The following is a 20,696-nucleotide window of genomic DNA, read 5'->3' as shown; positions in this document are numbered from 1 at the left end:
GTCATTCAAAACAGGCCTTCAGGTTCTTTATTTTAACTTTAAAAATATTGATTTTGACTTAATTTTAATTTTTATTTATTGAAGCATCCTGCATCATTACAATGCCAAACACATACGTATTTACAAGACACTGTATTAATAACATTAACAAACATTAATTCAAATCCTACTCTTATTTAAAAATTAATGATACTCAGTATCTTTTCTGTTCCAAACTTTTTCTAAAAATCCTGCCGTAACATAAAGTGATCATATTATGGCATGGATTTAGCCTCATATCCAACATCATGGTACCCACACTATACTGATAAAACAAAACTGTGGATAGTGTGCTGTGCAACATCACTTTTATTATAGCACATTATAACCTTTACTGTTGATGCACCAGTCAGTGGAGCTTTGTAACTGCTGCTGGACTGATGTCAGTAACACATCTGCTTCATCTGCAGGAATGACAGCATAAGGAAACTACTGGCATCGTTTATTCTTCCTTCTCTCACTCCCTTTCCTCCCATCCCTTCCTTTCCTTGCTCCTTTAAAGTTCCTGGTAGGAGAGAAGAGGCAGTGTGGGAGGGGACGTGAGCACAGGCAAAAAGTCCCCAAAATTGCAGGGAATGGCTAGAGAATGTTTTGGGTTTGGGTATCCATTTAAATTTTAAATTTTAAATTTGTCACTCAATTTGGATGGCATACTTTTGATATAGTTTGCTGTGTGTGTTAAATATCAACATAATATCAGCTATCTAGCATCTAGCATCTATTTTATAAATACAAGAATCTGTTTTTAGCTCCTGTAGATTCTTCTTGCTGTCCTGTTACTATGTGCCTCTTAAATTGCATAGTTTTCCACAAGGAATTGCAAATGTAGTGTTATTTTAGGACAAATGCCTAATTTTAACACATTTTGGATATAATTTGCTTTTGACAACTGCTCTGCAATTATCAGGCATAACAAATAACACCAACACCATGTGATGAAATTTTATTTAAAAAAAAAACAAAAACAAAAACAAAAACAAAACAAAACTATTAATCTGTAATCTAAAATGAAACAAGCAGTTTCTGTATGGAAGGGGAACTGAGAAAGGCCGTCCTCACAGAGGATGCACGTCCTGTTTCACCAGCGCTGCTTCGATCTGATGCCTTTCAGTCTGGAAGAAAAGGGAGAACAGTCAGAGGTCAGAGATGTTTCCATAAAGTCCAGTGTTGCTCAATGTAATTTTTTTAACCTATGGTTCAAAATAATTTTCAAGTATTATGAAACCTTTGAATTGAAGCTTATTTGGAGTTTCACTTGGCAAAATAAAAGTTTCTAGTTTGAATACTGATTCAACAGTGATTGCCATGCTGCTGTATGGAGCCTCGTTGACCTCTGACCTTTTCAGCAGCTCCTCCGATGACACCTGTCCAGACTTGCTGTCTCTGTCTTCATCGCTGTCATCCGAGCTGCTGCTTGATGGCTCCTTCTTACTCTTCTTCTGCTGCTTCCCTTTGTGTTTGTGCTTCTTGTGCTTCTTCTAGAGAAAAACAGAGGGAAGTCAGAGGGGAGGAAGCAGACTGGAGGAGTGAGTCGTTTTTTTTCTTGAAGTTTTTCACCTCTACCTTTTTTTCCTTTTTGTGTTTGTGCTGCTTCTTGGCCTTGTGCTTCTCCTTGCTCCTCCTCCTGGGTTTGTCCTCATTGGTGGGGGAGGCACATCCTGTGGCTGAACAGATGAACAGCAGTTATCCATCAATCAATCAATCAGTCAAACTTTATTTTTATAGAACTTTTTATGCATATTAAATGCAGTTGAAAGTGCTTCTAAGTCTAATATAATGGGGATAAAAGTCAATAAGAGAAAAGTACAATCATTTAAAACCACAACATAAAATAAACTATCACAATCCCATACACAGTAGCATCAGTGTTTCCCCTATCACTCTATTGGTGGGGCGCAGAGCCTCGGCAACGGAGCCTCCCGCCTCACCTGAGAGTCACACTAAAATTAAAATTACAATTAAAAAATAAATAAAATCACAACAGAAATAATTTAACGAAATAAATTTAACTAAATACGTTCAGGTACACACACACACACACACACACACACAGATAGATAGATAGATAGATAGATAGATAGATAGATAGATAGATAGATAGATAGATAGATAGATAGATAGATAGATAGATAGATAGATAGATAGATAGATAGATAGATAGCTGGCTAAAAAGCCAACAGGATGGCTTATATTTAGACTACACTCACTGAGAGCACATGAAGGAGGTGGCAGCTTGGGACCAAATTCTTCCTCTTCCTGTGTTGAGTTCTGAGAGCACAGAGCTGGTCCAGGATCAGCCTGTTCAGCAGAGGGCACCACTACTTTAAAAGAGGACAAATATGATGTAAGACTAATACTCTACTTCATTAATCTACTACTTTTCAACATTCCTACCACCTTGTTTATTTCAATTTGATTTAACAGGGACAATGCACATTAACCCTTTTTGGACAAAAAATGAAATACTTTACTTTTTTAATTTCTACAATTTAGCTCACTTTTGGATTTTTGTGCAGTGGTGAATGTGAGATCTGAACTGTAGTTACCAGTCTGCTGGCTGGAGGTAGCGGAGCTCACTGGGTGGGATGGGTTGATGTCAAAAAGGTTTGGCGGCCGTGGCTCCGCCTGACCTTTCTCATCATCTTTTTCATCCTCCTCATCCTCACTTTCTCCCTGCGATGATGAGGACTTCTCGTCAGAGGAAGTGGCGAAAATGGCTTTGAACAGATCCATGGGGGGCCTGCTCTCCTCCTCCTCTTCATCACCCTCATTCTTATTGTCAGCGCTTGGCTGCTCTGATGACTTTACCTGCGGGGGGGGGGGCAGCAGGGCAGCAGATCCTTTACCATCACGGATGCAGACTTTACAGCTCCAGACAGAAATATTGTGCCCTGATTTGCTGAATTCAATCATAAATCATTATATCCCTGAAAAAAAAACAGCAACAGGGATACTATACATTTGCCTTTACTGTTGCTGCATCTGCCACATTCCCCATGTCCCCCACCACACATCCTGGCTGTGAACACAATAACTTTGATTTGTTAGCATATGCCTGACAGCTTGACGAACAAGCCTGTTCATTTTGGACACGCCATAACTTTTCCTCTAGTTCCAGCATCAAGCCAAAGTTCTTCTATCTTCTTTATTCCTACTATTTTCCCCTGAAGCATCAGTCCAATCCATTCTTTAAACTGTTTGTTGCTCCACTTTTCCACAGATGTTTATGCAAAATTTCTCTACAGTTTCTGCATCTGAACTTTGTTTTAGTCATATGGTACAAGGTGAACTCTCAAAGGTAGTGACTGGTCAGCATTAAAGTGTCCAGCTCCATATATTACTAGGAAAAAAATAAATAAACAAAAAGATTAGTTAGTTAGATTATTATGTAACAAAAAAGGTACACCCTTTAAAAAAGTAATAACTGTGAGTTATGTGAGCAGAAACATGTCTGCATAGGCAGCTTTGACTGTTTTGACCTCATTCAGAGGGATTACTTAAAGTTGTTACATGACCACTGATATAGAGCTCTGCATTAACTAACCAAGAAATAGGGATTTGATTTTAATGACTGATTTGAATGTTGTAAATGTGCTGCATATTCTAGAAAGCAAACCTCAGTTGTGGGGTCTGGGGTAGGAGTACAGGTGGAGGCGCTTGAAGCAGGTACAGTGGGTGCAGGATCTTGTTCCGGCTGGGTTCCAGATGCTTGGTTTCGAGCCACACTGAGGAACTCACTCAGTGGATCCTTCTTGTCTTCCACCTGGCCTGGAACATCCCACCTGGACCTCCTCCCAGGCTGTGCAAGCTTTGGAGCAGCTGTGGAAAGGATGAGAGAAAGATGACAATGGCTAAAATATGGCAAAGTCACACAACTCAGAATAAATTTTAAAAGTAGCCCAAGTCCAGTAAAGTTCATTTTAAAAAATCATGATCTTAGATCAAGGTCAGAATTCTGGGGAAAAGCGTCAGATATCTGTGTTTAATGTAACGATTATGATATTAATCTCACAATTCTGAATGTTTTTCTCTGAATTCTGAGATTAATCTCAGAATTCTTTTTTATGTGGCTCTAATGCTGGTCCATAGGGAGCTAAACACAGTCTCATGGACACCTGTCCTTTCTCTCTCTAAATATACATGATTTATGAATATGAGACAAATGAGACAAGGCCATTTCAGTTCACACAAGTAATCTAGGACTTTTTTGATGCTTGAAGACCATAAAGCAGCTTATTGCACATTTCTGAATATTTTAAACACTGACTGTGAAGTGTTGCCAAATGATGTCGCCAATTGACTTTACTCTGCCAGTCTAACAATATAATTACAAGTAAAAAAAAAAAAAAAAGATGTAAAGATGACGGTATTTTGGAAACACAAACAATGTACACAACAAACTCCACATGTATTAAAATATAAGTAAAATTGCAGGAAATGGCTTAATTAAAAAAATAAATAAATCTGGGGCAAGATCCCAAACCTCATACCCTGCTTGGATTTTCTGATTGACTCTTTTTTGTGAACACAGAATTCCAAAAAAATTTTCAAGTTTTGGAATTCTACAATGTGCTGTATTTTTTTTTTTTTTAATTATGAAACTCAAGAATGAAAAGAATTAAGTCACTCTTACCGATTAACTTGACAAAGCAGTAACCGGTATTAAGTAAACATGTCCTCCACCAATGCTATTCTGATGCCCATGCCATACCTGTTCAAAGTTTTCATGACCTGTGAATCTGTTCAGAAGTTATGAGCCCGATTGTGATGTGTCACTGCCTCTACCTCTTTTGGCCAAGGGGGGTGAAAAGTTATAAAAGCAATTTCCTCCTTGGCCTACCTGGCCATCAGACCAGATTTGGAGGAAATGTGATCATGTGTCTGGTGCAACAGCACCGCCTGGCTGCTGAAAACAGTAAGTGAATGATAGCAGCTCTGCAGAAAGGTGTACCTGGAGTCTCCAAGTTCCCTGCCACAGTAAGGAAGTTGAAGACTGAAAACTTGTCTCTCTTCACCTTGAGCAGACCCACCGTACTTGACCTGCATGAACATTTACATTCCGTTAAGTTTCAACAACAGCAAAATGAACATGCACAGTTCATTTAAATAATAAATAAATGAATACATACATGCATACATACATGAATATGCTGATGTTTTCAGAACGGTAGCTACTGCAAAAAACAGCTGTGGTGCCTATTTTTCTGTCCACTATTGCCAGCAAATTTTTGTGCTTGCATGAAAATTTGAACAGTCTGGCATATTTCCACACATCCATTACATACACTGCATAACTACATTGACTGTGTGTGGTACAAGAGATTTGCACAAAAAGGTCTGTCCAAACCCAACCAGAACATAAATAGTGGAACTACTTTGTTTCCATATCACTATGCAACACACCTGGTAGGTGAAGCTGTTGCATAATGATATAGACACAAAAAAGTTTCAGCACTTAGCAAGCAAAGGGTAAGGAGAAGAGCGTCAATAACAATTCTCAAACAAACATGTGTTTTGTGCATCCTTCCAAACAAGTTTTCAGCTTTGAGTCACTGCTTAAAATCCTGTTGTTTGCTGTGCCAGAGCCATGTGCATTCATTTTGGAGAACAGTCCCCAAGAGGGAGGTGGCAGGTCGAGTGAGTGTAAGAGTTTGTGAGTGTGTGTCGTACCCGGGGTACGGGTCAGGCACGTTGAACCTCTTACACAGCAGCTTGTCAGGATGCCACTGAAAAGAGTCTCGGGTTAGTTTCCCAAACATCTTCATGGTGACTGCGGCCTGCTTATCGTCCACGTCAGCCTGAGGAGGAAACAACATGAGACCAAGCAGACACCTCATCTAAGAGCCTCCTCCCTCCCTAAATCGACTTTTATCCCCCGCAATCCCATTTCATCTCCTCTAACCTTTCCTAAGACACCTAGAGCATCTCTAACATCCTCTTACATCGCTGACAACACTTCAGAGCAATTCCCTGTGTATACATGATGTATATAGGTATACCTAGGAAAAAAAATAACAGCACAAAAACACACAAAAATACATAAATAAATAATCTGTGAGAACACCTGGTGATTGTCACAGCCCTTCTTCCTCTCTGTATCCCATGAAAACCATGTTTGTGTACCGCTGTTTGAACTGGATCATGCTTGGACATTACTTTAGCCCCCTACTAAGTCTGTTCCACAGCTTCACTCCACACACAGAAACAAAAACTTTTTTAAGTTGTACGGACACGTGGATGTTTTAAATGTAACTCCCCTCCTCAAATGATGACGCTGAAGCCCTCCCCCACAGTTTCAAAAAACCCTGGACTGGTTTGAATGCTACTGAAATAAACTGCTAACCATGGTTTGTTATGGCACTGCATGTTACATATTGTATAGTGGAGCATTATAATGTGTTATTGTGTTATGTAAAGTGTAGTGTTGTACCTCCTGGTCTTGGCTGACCTCCACAGTGTTGTCGTCCTCTTGATGTTTACCTCTAGTGAAGCGGGAGGCCAGGGAGGAGCTGCTGGGTCGGTAAAGGATGGAGGCTCGGACAAATTCCTCCCTCTCTCTGCTTTTTTCCCACTCTGTCATATTGGGATCCAGACTCGCCTCCAGTGCATCTACAGAGATACAAAGTTAAACACAGAGACAAACAAACAGGCTTAAACACCAAAATCATAGTATGACCTTGCCTGTTCAATCAATCTCAGTCTATTTCTGGTTTTATGCACATGGGGATTCACTGGAATTTAATGCATTGTTTCACCGTAAAACGTCTTCTCTAAACCTTTGATAATGAGAATTTATAATTCCCCTTTTTTTCCCTTTTCCGATTCATTTATGCAAACTGTCATAAATATTCACTTGCTGTTAACAGCCGCTGGCCACTACTCTGCAGTGCAGTGTGTGATATAAACGCAGCTGGGTAAGCATAACTAAATACAATACTGCTGAAGACATTTGAAAAAATAGCATTTGAGGGCCTGCAATGACAGTAGTTCAGAAGTCTGCACTTAAAATGATGTGCTGGAAAAAGACATCAGTTACTCCACAACAGCAAAAAAGTTTAATTGGAAGTGATCAAACAACCACAGATGATGAATGGTTGGCACAGCAACTAGTAAATACAGTATGTTTTCAATAAATTAATATTTTACTTTTTATTCAAGACATGTAGTGGTAATTTTTATTTATCTGTGTATGATTATTTATTTTTGGCATTTCTGCTTTATTGAAAAGGAAAGGCAGGGGGGGAGAGAAGATATTACATGCAGCAAAGGGCTTGGCTCAGAATTGAACCCAGGCCACAGAGGGACTTTGTGGGGGACGTAGCAAGGACTTAGCCTTGATACGTGGCACATGCTCTGCCAGGAAAGCTATCAAGGAACATGTGGTGACAATCTAACAAAATAACACAATAATTGTTTTTTGATGAAAATATGTTCTCCTTTAACAAGACAGCATCATCCCAAACAAGATGAGATCTTAAGATTGCGAGGTTCTGCTATTAACTTTGCCTGAGGACAGCTGGGAGGGTGCAAGCTGCAGATGAATTCTGTGTCATGCATTATAATCGCAGAAATCTTCCTCCATACTTCTTCCTCCTACCTTTGTCACCCTGTTTTAATCGGCGGAGGTAAAGGTCATAACGAGCCTGCTTGCTGGGGTTTTCCTCAAATGGTCTGAAGGTCTGGGACCCCTGGATGTCCGGCCATGATGCTAGGACCTCCTTTGGCTGAAACCTAGAAGACAAGGAGCTCTTTGCCAATGCTCCTGGGGACGGCAAAGTAGTATGGGGACCTGATACAGGGCTGCTGGGGAGGTTGGATGATTTGCAGAGGTTGACCAGCCTCTCCCTGTCCTCTGATCTCAGGAGATCCATGACTGAACTGTGTCCTGTGCAGGAGAGACATTCAGACACAGTGATGAAGAATAAGAGGTAGAAGAAGAGGAAGAAGAAGAAGTGGAAGAAGAAGAAGAGGAAGAAGGGGAAAAGGAAGAAGAAGAAGAAGAAGAAGAAGAAGAGGAGGAGAAACTAGGACTGCAAGCAGTTATGAGCGGGGCTGGCCTGTCAGTAAATGTGTAAAGTATGAGTAAGTGTAATTATGTAAAGCCCCTTTTACATATGAACTGGACACTGCAAGTTATACAGACGTCAGTCTAAGGAGCTGCACGAGTGCAAATATACAAATTCACATCAGTTGTTCCACACTTTTTAACAAAAATATTAGCTATTTATTATTATTAATAAATAGCTTGGGTTACAATATTTTTAAACACTGCATCTTTCAACTCATCCACCTAACAGAAATATATATAGTGCTGCCGTTCTTTTGCTGTTATCACAAATGTTCATGCGAACATTGTCTTGCTTTAACTTTATTATACCTTGCAGTGCTGTCTCCCCCAGTAGCGCCCTCCTTTGGCTAGAGTCCAGCTGGTGGCGTCCTCCACTTTGGTCCCCACCCTGGACCAGCTGGCCCCTGGAGGCCCTCAGAGCATCAGCCAGTGCTGGACTAACACTGGAAACGTCAACCACTGGGCGGAAATAATGGACTGGACGATAGTCACGGGGCAGAGAGGGGGGAGGAAAGATCTAGAGAGAGAGAAAGAAAAGGAGAGAGAAGGAGCTAAGAATAAACAAGTTTTAAAATAGAGTGGACGATGAAATAAGAGTGAATTATAAATCCTTATAGATTATTGAGAACTTGGGAGATTTGCCACTTACTGTTTTCTCCTCAGCTGATTTAGATGCCAGCGTGAACCCCTCCAGGATTTTGCCCAGGTACACCGAGTCTTTGCTGTGGTCTGGACCAGAAAAAAGGATCACTTAATTACTTTTCAAGATCTTTATGAAGACAATTACCATAGAGATTTAAAACCAGTTTACAACAAAGAAAATATCAAGTGAGATGAGATGAAAAATGAACCTTCCTTGAGGGGAAAATGAGCAATTGGAGCAGCAAATAATACAAATAATACAATAATAAAAGAATAAAGCAAATTAATTGTACTAAACATAATTAACAGTGTCAGGACTACAAGCTGTTAAAGAGATAGCCTGTGCTGATTTACAGGGTGTGCCATAATTATCAGATGCCACCCTTCCTACACTGAGAGGGAATCAGATTCTTACCAACACCAGTGTTTCCCTACTCTTACCTTGGAACAGAGCCCATTGCCCCCAGAAAAACCAAAATATTTTATGTCATTTGTCTAATTTATGTGCACTTGTTTTATTTCAGCTGAGTGTGAGACTGCATTTTCTTGTCATTTATGGTCTCACTAGTTTCTCTCCTCTCCTCTGAATAAACTAAAGAACTGAGTGGCCCCACAGTGCATTGAGATACTTGGAAGTTGACAGCAAGCACACCTAAACATCCAGTTATGTTTAGTTTTCAAGGGTAAGATGCACGACTTTGGTTGGCAACTTTTGTTTGCCAGCGAATGTGTGTACAAGAGGTCACATAATTCACAAAATGGATAATATCTGTATAACTTCCAAGTTTGTGTGAGTGGGAGGTTTTTCATGTCTCTTCAACATGGCTCTGACTGAACTGAAGGTTACACTAGCTGAGTCGCTCTGTTTTGAATCAGCATCATTCACAGAATCAATCCTGCTCAGTGAATGAGAGATTTTCACTTGTTGATGACTGAACATTATCATGTAGTCTGAATGTGTTCAGTTCATCATCTCATCTCATCCTCAACCGCTTATCTGAAATCGGGTTGCAGAGGAAGCAGTTTCAGCAGGGGACCCCAAACTTCCCTTTCCCTAGCAACACCAACCAGCTCTGTCTGGGGGATACCGAGGTGCTCCCAGGCCAGTGTGGAGATATAATCTCTCCACCTGGTCCTAGGCCTGCCCCGTGGCCTCCTCCCAGCTGGATGTGCCAGGATAACCTCCCTTGGGAGGCGCCCTGGGGGCATCCTTACCAGATGCCCGAACCACTTCAACTAGCTCTTTTCCACGCAAAGGAGCAGTGGCTCTCACGGATGACTGAACTTCTCACCCTATCCCTAAGCGAGAGGCCAGCCACCCTCCTGAGAAAACCCATTTTGGCCGCTTGTATCCGAGACCTTGTTCTTTTGGTCATGACCCATCGCTCATGACCATAGGGTAGGAACGAAGATTGACCGGTAGATCGAGAGCTTTGCCTTCTGGCTCAGCTCTCTTTTTGTCACAACAGTGCAGTACAGCGAACGCAATACCACCCCTGCTGCTCCGATTCTCCGGAAAATCTCACATTCCAATGTTCCCTCACTCGTGAGCAAGACCCCGAGATACTTAAACTCCTTCAAGAACTCATTCCCGACCTGCAGTGGGCATTCAACCAGTTTCCTGCTGAGAACCATGGCCTCAGATTTAGAGGTGCTGATTCTCATCCCGCTTCACACTCGGTCGAACCTCAGGAGGCATAAACAAGAGGCAACAAATTGGAGCAATGGGAAATGCAGGTATGAGCAAATGACTGAAGAGGCGGTACGCAGAAAGTCACTCGGTGGAGAGCTGGTCGGCAAATCAACTAAAACCTGACAGCACCAAGCAATAAAATAGTTGTAAAATCAGTAATTTTGTAATGCGGACCTCATGTAACGAAATATTATACAGCAAGGCTCTGTGTTCAGAAGAGACACTTAAGAGCACTTAACCAACTAGTGACCCAATCACAGAGGGTGGGGCTTAGCCTCCACACACATATACGCACACGCATGCACACGCGTACGTACACACACACACACACACACACACACACAGACGCCGACCCCAAACTTCTGAAACCCCGTCCCCCTCAAATTTTCTAACCTCAATAAAGGCCTAACAAGGTTCCAACTAGAGCTAACTGCACCCATCCCAACCGCCACATTTTACATCAGCCATTATGGCAAACACTGGACACTGACACCTCACCCTTCAGCTGGAGTTGCCAGTGTGCTCCGTCAGTGCCAGTCTGCACTGACAACACAGTACTCTGAATTTACAAACAGCAGAACTGCACTGAACACTCTACAAACACATCATACATTTTTTCTCAAATCCATAAATTTTCTGGGATTGTCCAGGGCCAAAGAAACCCTGTGTAACACAGTGCAACAGTACTACCTTTCTTCTTGGTGTATTGCTGTGGTGCAGTCCAGCCGTATAGGCCATCCCCTGGCTCCTCCCCGCCCAGCACTGTGTCATAGTTGGACAAGGCATCTCTCTGATAGATGTCCTCATCATCATCTTCCAGTGCCCCCACACCAAACGCCTACGGGTCAAAGGTCACCACCAGAATTTTAATTAGAACTGCTAGCTTCCTCCAGTTAAAACCACTCAAGTATGTGCAACATAGCAGCTTAGGAGGATCACTGTGAGTGCATTCATGTTAACAAACAAACTCTCAAATACAAGAAGGGAACATAAAAATGACTACACACATCAAGTCATGAGTGTACACACATGAGAAAACACATCACACACACACCTGTCCAGCCACCCCTCCTCTGTGTGTGTGCTGCTGCTTGTCTCCAAACAGCTGGCTGTTTCTGTCTGACTGCAGGTTGAACAGGTCGATGTGTTTGGGTGCAGAACGGCCCACAAGTGCTAGACCAGGGTCCAGACCACGATACCCCAGACCCTGCACCCCCACTTTAGGGCTAAAGTCCATGGGTGTCACATCCTTGGGGGCAAAGGTCACATTCTCTGGGGCAAACTCCTCATCACTGTCCTAGCAGGCAGAGAGGGGAAATATTAAAATCTGACAATATTTTGCCAAAAACATTATTTGAATCATCAACATATTGGGACAATGTTCTTGATGGAGCTGAACTGAGGCAGCTTTGACTCATACACCTATGTGTGCTGCAGGTCAAAGATTAATGTCCTTAATGAATGACTATTAGTCAAATAGTCATAAAACCCACACTTGCAGTCTTGAGTGAGCGTTCATTTGGCGAGTAAACGTGAAAGACTGTCCCATTTCTCAAAATGCCAGAATGCAAACTTTATCCACAATTAATGAACCCTTACTCCAATACTGCTTCAGAGTGGTATTAAGGGCCACATTGTACCCCACATTCATTCAAGTGTGGCCACTCAAAGGAAGAGGTGACAAATACAATGACATGCAATATGATTTGGCCGACCTTTTTGTTTTATGTAATGTTTGAATCAAGTTCCAAGAAAGTCCTTGAAGTGGCTTGACTTCACTTGAAAGCACAAAGGCCTAAAGCAGGGGTAGGCAACCAGTCTGTAGCTCACCTGGTAAACTTTCTGTTGAAATACTGAGGCTATTGCCCCTGAAATAAATTATGTTTGAGAAGAACATGAACTACAAAGAACAATTACAATCAGCAAGAGAATGAATGTATAAACCAATCATTAACCCATAATCAAATTTCAGTGCCAATGTTTGTCTTTTCCTTTACTGAACTGGTTGAGGGCTGCATGTAGTGCTGCATGTAGTTTTGTGCTCCACACACAAAACTGTGAGGAGGTGGTCCAAGCCCTGACTGTGTAATTATCTGCTGCATTAGAAAATTCCACACAGATTGTAAATCAGGCCCTGAGACTGGTTTTAATGGTTGTCATACCTCTGAGTCCTCTGAGCCAGCAGGGCGTGGTGCACAGCCATAAACCCTGGCTCCACCATCTATCAGGAGGAAGAGAATAAGGAATTTTAACAACCTCCAAAAACATTTTTGACTGCTCCCAAATGAATGGGATGGTACAAAATATTAAATATTATAATACTAATATTATAATAAATAATACAATCTGCTTATTGTAATTAAGTACTCCGCTATGCTTTTATTTTGGGTCAGCGACACAGAATTACAATAACATTAGCAAAATTTGTAAAATATTACCAGAACACTTATATTTAAATTTATTTAAAATCCAATTAGAAGAAAATACCAGAAAAACACCAGAAAATTTCCTTTAAAAAATGTATTAATATTTTTTTTTTTAATCTTTTAAACACTAGAGTTGAAAACAAGCTGTATAATATTTAGAAACTCAATGCAAAATGTACCAGTTTTCTGCCTGTTGGTCCTCCTCTTCACGCGAGGACCAACGCCCTGGCCTTCCTTCCATCCCATCCTCCTCAGCAGCTCGACCCCAATAGATGACCTAACACACAAACAAAATAAAGCAGAAGTGGAGTCAGTACACTGCAAGATCTTCATTTTCAAGGCAATTAACAAATTAGCAAACCATTTCCAAAACATCTGTAAATTATAAATATAAAAAACAAAAAAAAATACAATACAAACAAACAAATATGAAAGAGCAAAGATGGTTAAGAGATGGTGCTGATTTCACTGAAAGTAAAGGAGCTATTGGCTGATATCTCCAAAAATGATGCCCCTGCTCCTTTCTACTCAACGAAGTTCCCCGTGGAACATATTCTCCACTCCTCTTCTCTCCACTGTCTTTCTTGTCCATAACTGTCCAATACACCAAAAATGACAACAAAAAAATGTTACCAAAAACAAACAAACAAACAAAAACACATAACTGATTCAGCAGCATTTACCTTGCAGGTGCAATCAGCTCCTCTAGTAGGGTATCTCCAGGGATGGGTGCAGACAGGGCGCTGATGGCCTGGGCCTTCTCCCTGGCCAGGTCTCTCCTGCTGGAAGAGAACTCCTTGCTGGTGGTGATCTCTCGGGGGGCGATGCCATGCTCGCTCAAGTCCTGACAACACAAGACCGTTAACACCCCAATCAGTACTAATCAGTTCTCTCTCTCCAGTTTTTTGGGTGGATTACATTAAAGAGTGACTCAACACAGGGGGTTCTCCCTGCTGCTGAAAAACACTCCCACAGCATGATGCCGCCACCACCATGCTTCACTATTGGGATGGTATTGGGCAGGTGATGAGTGGTGCCCGGCTTCCTCCAGACAACGTTTGGAACTGAGGCCAAACAGATCAATCTTGGTTTCATCAGAACAGAGAATCTTTTCTCACAGTCTGAGAGTCCTCCAGGTGCTTTTTTGCAAACTCAAAGGGGGCTTTCATATGTTTTGCACTGAGGAGAGGCTTCTGGCTAGCCACTCTGCCATAAAGCCCAGATCGATGGAGGGCCGCAGTGAAGGTTGTCCTTCTGTAACTTTGTCCCATCTCCACACAGGATCTCTGGAGCTCAGTCAGAGTGACCATCAGGTTCTTGGTAACCTTTCTTACTAAGGCCCTTCTCCCACGATTGCTCAGTCTGGCTGGTCGCCCAGCCAGACTTGAAAGAGTCCTGGTTGTGCCAAACTTCTTCCATTTGAGAATTATGGAAGCCACTGTGCTCCTATGGAACCTTCAGTGCAGCGGATTTTTTTTTTTGTAGTGTTCCAAAATCCTGTCTCTGAGCTCTGCAGGCAGTACCTCTGACCTCATGGCTTGGTTTTTGCTCTGATATGCATGTCAGCTGTGAGGCCTTCTATAGAGAGGTGTGTGCCTTTCCAAATCATATCTAATCAGTTCAATTTATCATAGGTGGACTCTAATCAAGGTGAAGAAACATCTCAGCAATGATCAAGAGAAATGGGAGGCACCTGAGCTAAATGTCAAGTGTTTTTGCAAAGGGTCTGAATACTTATGTCAATGTGAAATTTCAGTTTTTCCTTTTAAATAAATTTGCATAAATTTCTAAAATTCTGTTTTCACTTTGTCGTTATAGTGTACAGACTGTAGATTAGTGAGATAAAAATGAATTTAAAAGATTGTAGCATCAGGCTGCAACATAACAAATGTGAAAAAAGTGAAGGAGGTCTGAATACTTTCTATGGAGAATTCCAGGCTTAATTTATAGCCTGTTATAGCCTGTTTACTAGTGTTCTGGAGCAGCTTCCATTACCTCTGATCATTTTTATCCATGATTTGATATTCATTAATTAACTTAAATAACTACCTCATTTTAACATTTCACTATATCAACAAGACCAGGTTGCACCTGGTTGAGTGCCGGACATTCATTGTATGACCAGAGATTTCTATAATGCAAGAGATGGACGCAAATTCAAATTTCTAGGGCCAGTTGCTCCCAGGGTTGGACAATAAAATTTGTAAAGCATATATTTAGAAAGGGGCTATTATGGCACATCTTTTTGAGTCAAATGCTAGTGCAATTATGTAATGATAAAATAAAGATTATTTGGCAAATAATGAAGGCAGGATGTTTACTGTTATTGATAACCTTTCTTGGTCATTTCTCAAGTCTGTTGAGGATGTTTTTCATAACAGGCAACAATGAATTAAAGTGAATTACTTTTCAGAACTTGCACGTTTTTTTGCAATATTTTAAAAGTGTGTGGAACATTCTGGGTGGTAATGGATGATGCAATGAGACATGATGAGAACAACATCTATCCATCTATGTCTACTGATGAATTTCTGTACCTCCTCATCCATGAAGTCTTCCGGCCTGGCATGTTGTTTCTCAGCCTTCTGTTGCCGTGATGACACAAAGCTGGATGGGGTCCACCCTGAGAGTGCATCAACACAGGATCAGCAATTAAAAATTGGAATTTTAATTATTCATTTGCTTGTGAAGAGGATCTAACACTTCGGGGAAAAAAACTTCCACATAAACAAAGGGAAGTGAAGGTAAGATCAACACTATAAAACTTCAACTTCATCCCAATTAAATGCAGAGTGCCTTATATTGGCCGAGTATAGCTACACCAAACATTTCTATCAAAAAACAATAATGCAAAATGAGCCTTCAATTTATTTTGTGATTTCTTGCAAATGGCATGATAAAAATGTTTATATTTAAAATATGTTTTGTGTAATTATCAAGAGCCCCAACGTACAAACAGCAGATCAGTTATCAGGTTTCTCTCTACATTCGGTTTGTTACCACTGGCAGGCGTGGTGCTGCAGCCTGCAGAACAACACTGGCCTTTTGTGGTGGGAACTTCACCAAGCTCTGTCCATCTGCTAGGGCCAGAACTGGGTCACACAGTGTTTCTGAACCACTCTGTAGCTGGACTATGTGTGGCAGGTATGGTTTTCATTTCATTGTATCTGTAGTAACGCTGATATAAAATTAAGCATCTCTCAGAAGTTTTTATTCTCCTGAGTGTTGTATATTGTGTGTTTATTTGCACATGCATTGTATTTGGCTCATTTTGTGTTTATTATGTTCATTGTGTTCGAGTTTCTCATGCAGAAATCTGGCTACAGATTGTGGCATAATCATGGCATCTAAAATCTGACCATGTGACGGATGACTAGATTAACAAAGTGCAGGACACACTGACTGCTGTCTAGAGGAAAAAAATAAAAATTAAAAGTTATTCTGGGTGGAACATGACTTAATAAGGATGGACAAATGTGGACCCTGTGGTAACACCAGTTGAGAATCACTGGTTTAGAAGCTTGTGTGATCAGTTAGGCCTCATAGACATGATGAGCACCATAAATAGGCGTAGACATGTGTAATGGCTGCACATAATGACAAAACAGCATCCTCAGCACTGTTGGAGAACCTTGGCACCACAGGAATAAGAACAGAGACCATGCTAACATATGCGCTTCTCTCTCTCTCTCTCTCTCTCTCTCTCTCTCTCTCTCTCTCTCTCTCTCTCCTCTCACGTCTCGATCTCTCCTCTCCGCTCTCTCTCTCCTCTCCCTCATCTCTCTCGCTCTCCCTTCTCTCTCGTCCTCTCTCTCCGGTCCTCTCTCTCTCTCCTTCTCGCCTCTCGGTCCTCATCTCCTCTCTCTCAAACATCGTCTCCTCAGTCCTCATCTCTCTCTCTCTCCTCTCTCTCAGCACAACCACACACAAGACACACACAGATATAATTCAGCTGCACCCTTTCTTTTCAGTTCCTCTAGGCCAGGAGTTCAGAAATGGATTGAAGTCAGTGACTTCAGTCATTGCATTTTGTTTTGTGGCAGGTGGTTTATTACCGTCCTACCTCCATTCAGACAAAAGTTCTGCTCTGCAATGTTCAGATTTGTCTAGACTGAAATATATTCGGGGCAAGGCTCAAAAGATTCTGAGCTAAAGTAGGGCTGGGTGATATGGCCAGAAATGTTTAAAATCAAATTTACCACATCAGTTAATAACGATAATTATCTCCGTATACTTCAAATAATTATATAATTATGTTATAATGTCACATTTATTGTTGTATTAATCATGAAATATGATTATGTTTTAATTGTAACAATAACAATACTTACTGTTAGTGTTTTATTGTCCAAATACTTGGTCCTAAAAAAAATCCATGCTCACAGAGCTGTTTGACATTCCACAAAAAATAAGCAAAGCTCAGGGAAGTCTCCACAACAAGAGGCCGATAGTTTGGTGCATTCCTGTGGCTCAGCACAGGCTACAGCACCTCTGTCATGAACAGTCCAGGATATGTAAAGGGTTGGAGGAAACCCAATTATTGATTTAGGATATGTAAACTGTTTTGGGGTAATCAGAGAAACACAACAAACTATAACTATAATCTGATTTCTGGTGGTATATAGACATAGTCACACTGTCTTCCAACTACAAGTTGGAGAGAGTTGTTCAGTGTTTCCCCAAGTTTACACTATGTACCACACATATGGTTAACATTATTTTGCAGTTAAATGTATGACAAAAAATGAGCATCAAATCAGGCCTGACCCAGGTCCTGGTCAACCACTAAACCCTTCACTACAAAATCCAACAGTTACACAGGCTAGAACAGAATTATGTGAGGCAGATAACTCGGTGTTTTGAGGCTGAACCAACCTTCCTTGGAGCCCACTGTGTTGAAGTAACCAGCGGAAAAGCCCCCAGTAAAAGCGCCATGGAACCTCTGGAAGCGTCCCTTCTCATCCTTCACTGTCTGTTCGTGGAGAGGCACTGGCTTCCTCAGCGGCTCATCTGGGGAAACACACAAGTTAGGTAAGTAAAAAAAAAACAAAAAAAAACACATATTCCCCATTAGGGCTGATACAGGATGCTTTGGTAGGCTTGTTGCAGCTGTTGACTCCACCAAAAGGTCCTGTGCTGCTCCATAGACAATTCTCCCTAAAGTACAAAACTCAGCAAGACCTGTAGTGAAAAATTATGCTGAAATTCACCCAACCAAACTGGTGCCTGTAATCCTTGACGTGGCTAATTTCACCATGCAGACACCTGCTACATCTTCTATGTACAAATAAACATACTTAGTGAGGTATACCCTGATTTTCCACTGTATCACAATTAAAAATGGCACCCTTAACGTCTTTGTTGATGCTGGACTCCCACGCAGCAGCTTGCTGCTATGTTAATGGCGACACTTTGCAAAATACGTTCTCTAATTCACTCATTTACACTGAATAAACATGTTCATAAAACACATAAACTGGCACTGGCAATATTTGACTTGGAAGTGAGCATACTGCTCGGAAGTCCAGCACCAACTAAGAAGTCAAGGCTGTAATCTTCAACTTTGTTATGATGGAAAACCGGGATGTATCTGTCCTTAACAAAGCTTAAAAGTTCTTCTGTACATAGGAGATAAAGCGCGTGTCAACGCGGTGAAAGTAGACAAGTGAAGGCTTGCAGTCACCTGTTTGGCTGGATGAAATTCAACAGTTTTTTCTGCTAAAAGCCTCGCTGACTTCATTAGGGAGATTTCTCAGTGGGGCAGCACAGGACCCTTTGGCAGAGGGACCTGTTTGAGAACTGATTCAGAATCAGAATCAGGATCAGAATGACTTTATTGACCCCAGAGGGAAATTTGTCATGGACTTCCAATGCCTCAGCTGCAAATACAGTACATCATTCTCAATGCAACATTTAATTATACAAAAAAGACACAAGACATAAACATGAGTCAGCGCCTAACTTCAACACTATGTACCATATATTGCACCACCCCACTAAAGTGCATAAAGTGCATAAGTCCATAACACTGATATTGCACTTGCTGAAACTGTATTGCACGAAATAAATTACATGATACAAGAAAGGAGAGCAGCTCATTCTCCTAAGACAGAAAAAGATAAAACCATCAAAACATATAAAAATAGTGCAATAGAACAAGTATGAAACATGGTAAAACATAACAGAGTAAAAGATAAAAGTAATAAAAACAATCGAAATTGCACACCAGAGAGGACAAAAAGAAGAATGAGAGAACACCTAACGTATAGCACGTTGTTTGTTCAAATGTGCTATGGAAGTAGGGAGGAAGGAGAGCTTATATCGATTATATTTGTACCTGCTTGCTCTATAATGTATCCCTGAAGGAAGTACTTAATATTCTGGATACAGAATATGAGAAGGGTCTTGCAGAATTTTTTTTTGCCTGATTTACCACAATGTTCTCAAAAATCAGATTAAGGGACGCTGAATCTTTTTTACCGATCACTTTCAGGGCAATTTTCACCTGCTTTTCAAGCTTAGCTTTGCACTGGACAGTGAGGGGGCCAAACCAGGATGCCATCCCATATCCAATTAAACCAGGGGTCACCAATCATGTGCCATGGAGGGCCGAGAGGCTGCAGGTTTTCATTCCAACCAAGACCTCCACCAGGTGATTTCACTGATTAGCTCCTCCTTTAATCAGTGAAATCACCTGGTGGAGGTCTTGGTTGGAATGAAAACCTGCAGCCTCTCGGCCCTCCATGGCACATGATTGGTGACCCCTGAATTAAACTAACCAGTGCAGCATTATAAAAAGTGGTCAAGATTTCAGTACTCACACCAAACAATCTTAATCTGCGGAGAAAGTGCAATCTTTGAGCCAATTTCGCACACAGTACATCTACCTGCACATTTAAGTAAGTTATCCAGGTGGATTCCTAGATACTTGAAAGAGTCAACCTACTTGATTACGCTGTTACCAATGACAACAGGGTCATGGACTATCACATTCCGATGCAATTCCACATACTAACTATGTCACTGGGTTGGACAGTTGAATTTGGGGGATTTTAAACATGACAAATGATAGCCCCGGCACGTGCATTTCTCTATGTACGCCAAACTCCATTCAGAAAATTGGCATAGCAATGCTCCGTTGTTTACTGACACAAGTAACACATAATGTTCGCTAACTCAAGGGACGTGACTTTGGGCATTTCGCAAATGTTTAGGAGCCACTCTTCAACCCGGCATAAATTCAAATTACATGCAGCACTTTTTAATTGAAACTGAGCTTCAGCGGCACCCAGAAGTGCCAGGCAAACAGTTAGCATAACAGTGTCTTGCTTTAAGCATGCTCGCTGGCAAAACATCTTAAACGGGCAGCTTGAAAAGTCGCAGCTATTTTGTTCGTATACATTAATATTAACAATGTGTTACACTGCCAACAGGTGGGCTTATAAAACTCTTCTACCTTCTTCTAGAGGCTCCAAAGGAGTGCCATAAGTCACAAAATCCTCATCGCTGTCATTATCCGACGCCATATTTACTGCAACTACGGGACGCGCGAGGGACCAAAAAGACCCTCAAAAGGCGATACTAGTGGCGACAGCCAGTGGCTCTGTTTCAAATCAAAGTGGGTCTGTCTCAATCGAAGGGCTAGATGACTACTCGCAGCCCACGGTGCCCACGTAGGAGGCGTCCGACGTAGGTGCCGATATCAAGTTTACCTGAACTAAAAGTTTAGTGAATTGGGACGGTGTAGCCTGCGGAGGATTCCTACGTCATTATTATCGAGGCTTCCCGAAGCGCATTCGAGTGATGCAACGTAAAATGCCGAAGTAGG

General features: G+C 41.4%; 1 protein-coding gene across 2 annotated transcripts; it reads right to left on the bottom strand.

Moving 5' to 3' along the window:
* Positions 1-967: 967 nt before the first annotated feature.
* On the bottom strand, positions 968-20,493 carry gpatch1 (G patch domain containing 1). Of its 2 annotated transcripts, none has more exons than XM_030048185.1 (20): positions 20,325-20,493; positions 17,744-17,878; positions 15,406-15,491; positions 13,552-13,712; positions 13,048-13,145; positions 12,605-12,663; positions 11,497-11,739; positions 11,133-11,280; positions 8,757-8,836; positions 8,417-8,624; positions 7,637-7,924; positions 6,470-6,648; positions 5,710-5,837; positions 4,991-5,079; positions 3,656-3,858; positions 2,586-2,847; positions 2,247-2,357; positions 1,603-1,703; positions 1,378-1,517; positions 968-1,151 (listed from the first exon to the last, which is right to left on the bottom strand). In XM_030048185.1, exons 1-20 carry the CDS (start codon positions 20,392-20,394, stop codon positions 1,118-1,120), a joined length of 2,823 nt encoding a protein of 940 aa, XP_029904045.1. In that variant the 5' UTR covers positions 20,395-20,493; the 3' UTR covers positions 968-1,117. The 2 variants fall into 2 exon arrangements, with proteins under 2 accessions (XP_029904045.1, XP_029904044.1); XM_030048184.1 differs by having other exon boundaries at positions 2,247-2,360; positions 20,325-20,491.
* Between the last annotated feature and the right edge of the window lie 203 nt (positions 20,494-20,696).

Source organism: Myripristis murdjan, chromosome 3 (genome assembly GCF_902150065.1).
Source record: "Myripristis murdjan chromosome 3, fMyrMur1.1, whole genome shotgun sequence".
Classification (NCBI taxonomy): Eukaryota; Metazoa; Chordata; class Actinopteri; order Holocentriformes; family Holocentridae; genus Myripristis; species Myripristis murdjan.
Note: the sequence above shows the minus strand (reverse complement) of the source record. Positions and strands in the feature narration are given on the sequence as shown.

What these genes read in the sequence shown, in the direction of transcription:
- gpatch1 (XM_030048184.1), bottom strand. Translation starts at nt 20,394, where the DNA reads ATGGCGTCGGATAATGACAGCGATGAGGATTTTGTGACTTATGGCACT. An exon ending in GGGGGAGACAGCACTGCAAG is followed by an intron (nt 7,925 to 8,416) that starts GTATAATAAAGT and finishes TCTCCTGCACAG; the next exon opens with GACACAGTTCAGTCATGGAT. An exon ending in TCGGAGGAGCTGCTGAAAAG is followed by an intron (nt 1,152 to 1,377) that starts GTCAGAGGTCAA and finishes CTTTTCTTCCAG; the next exon opens with ACTGAAAGGCATCAGATCGA.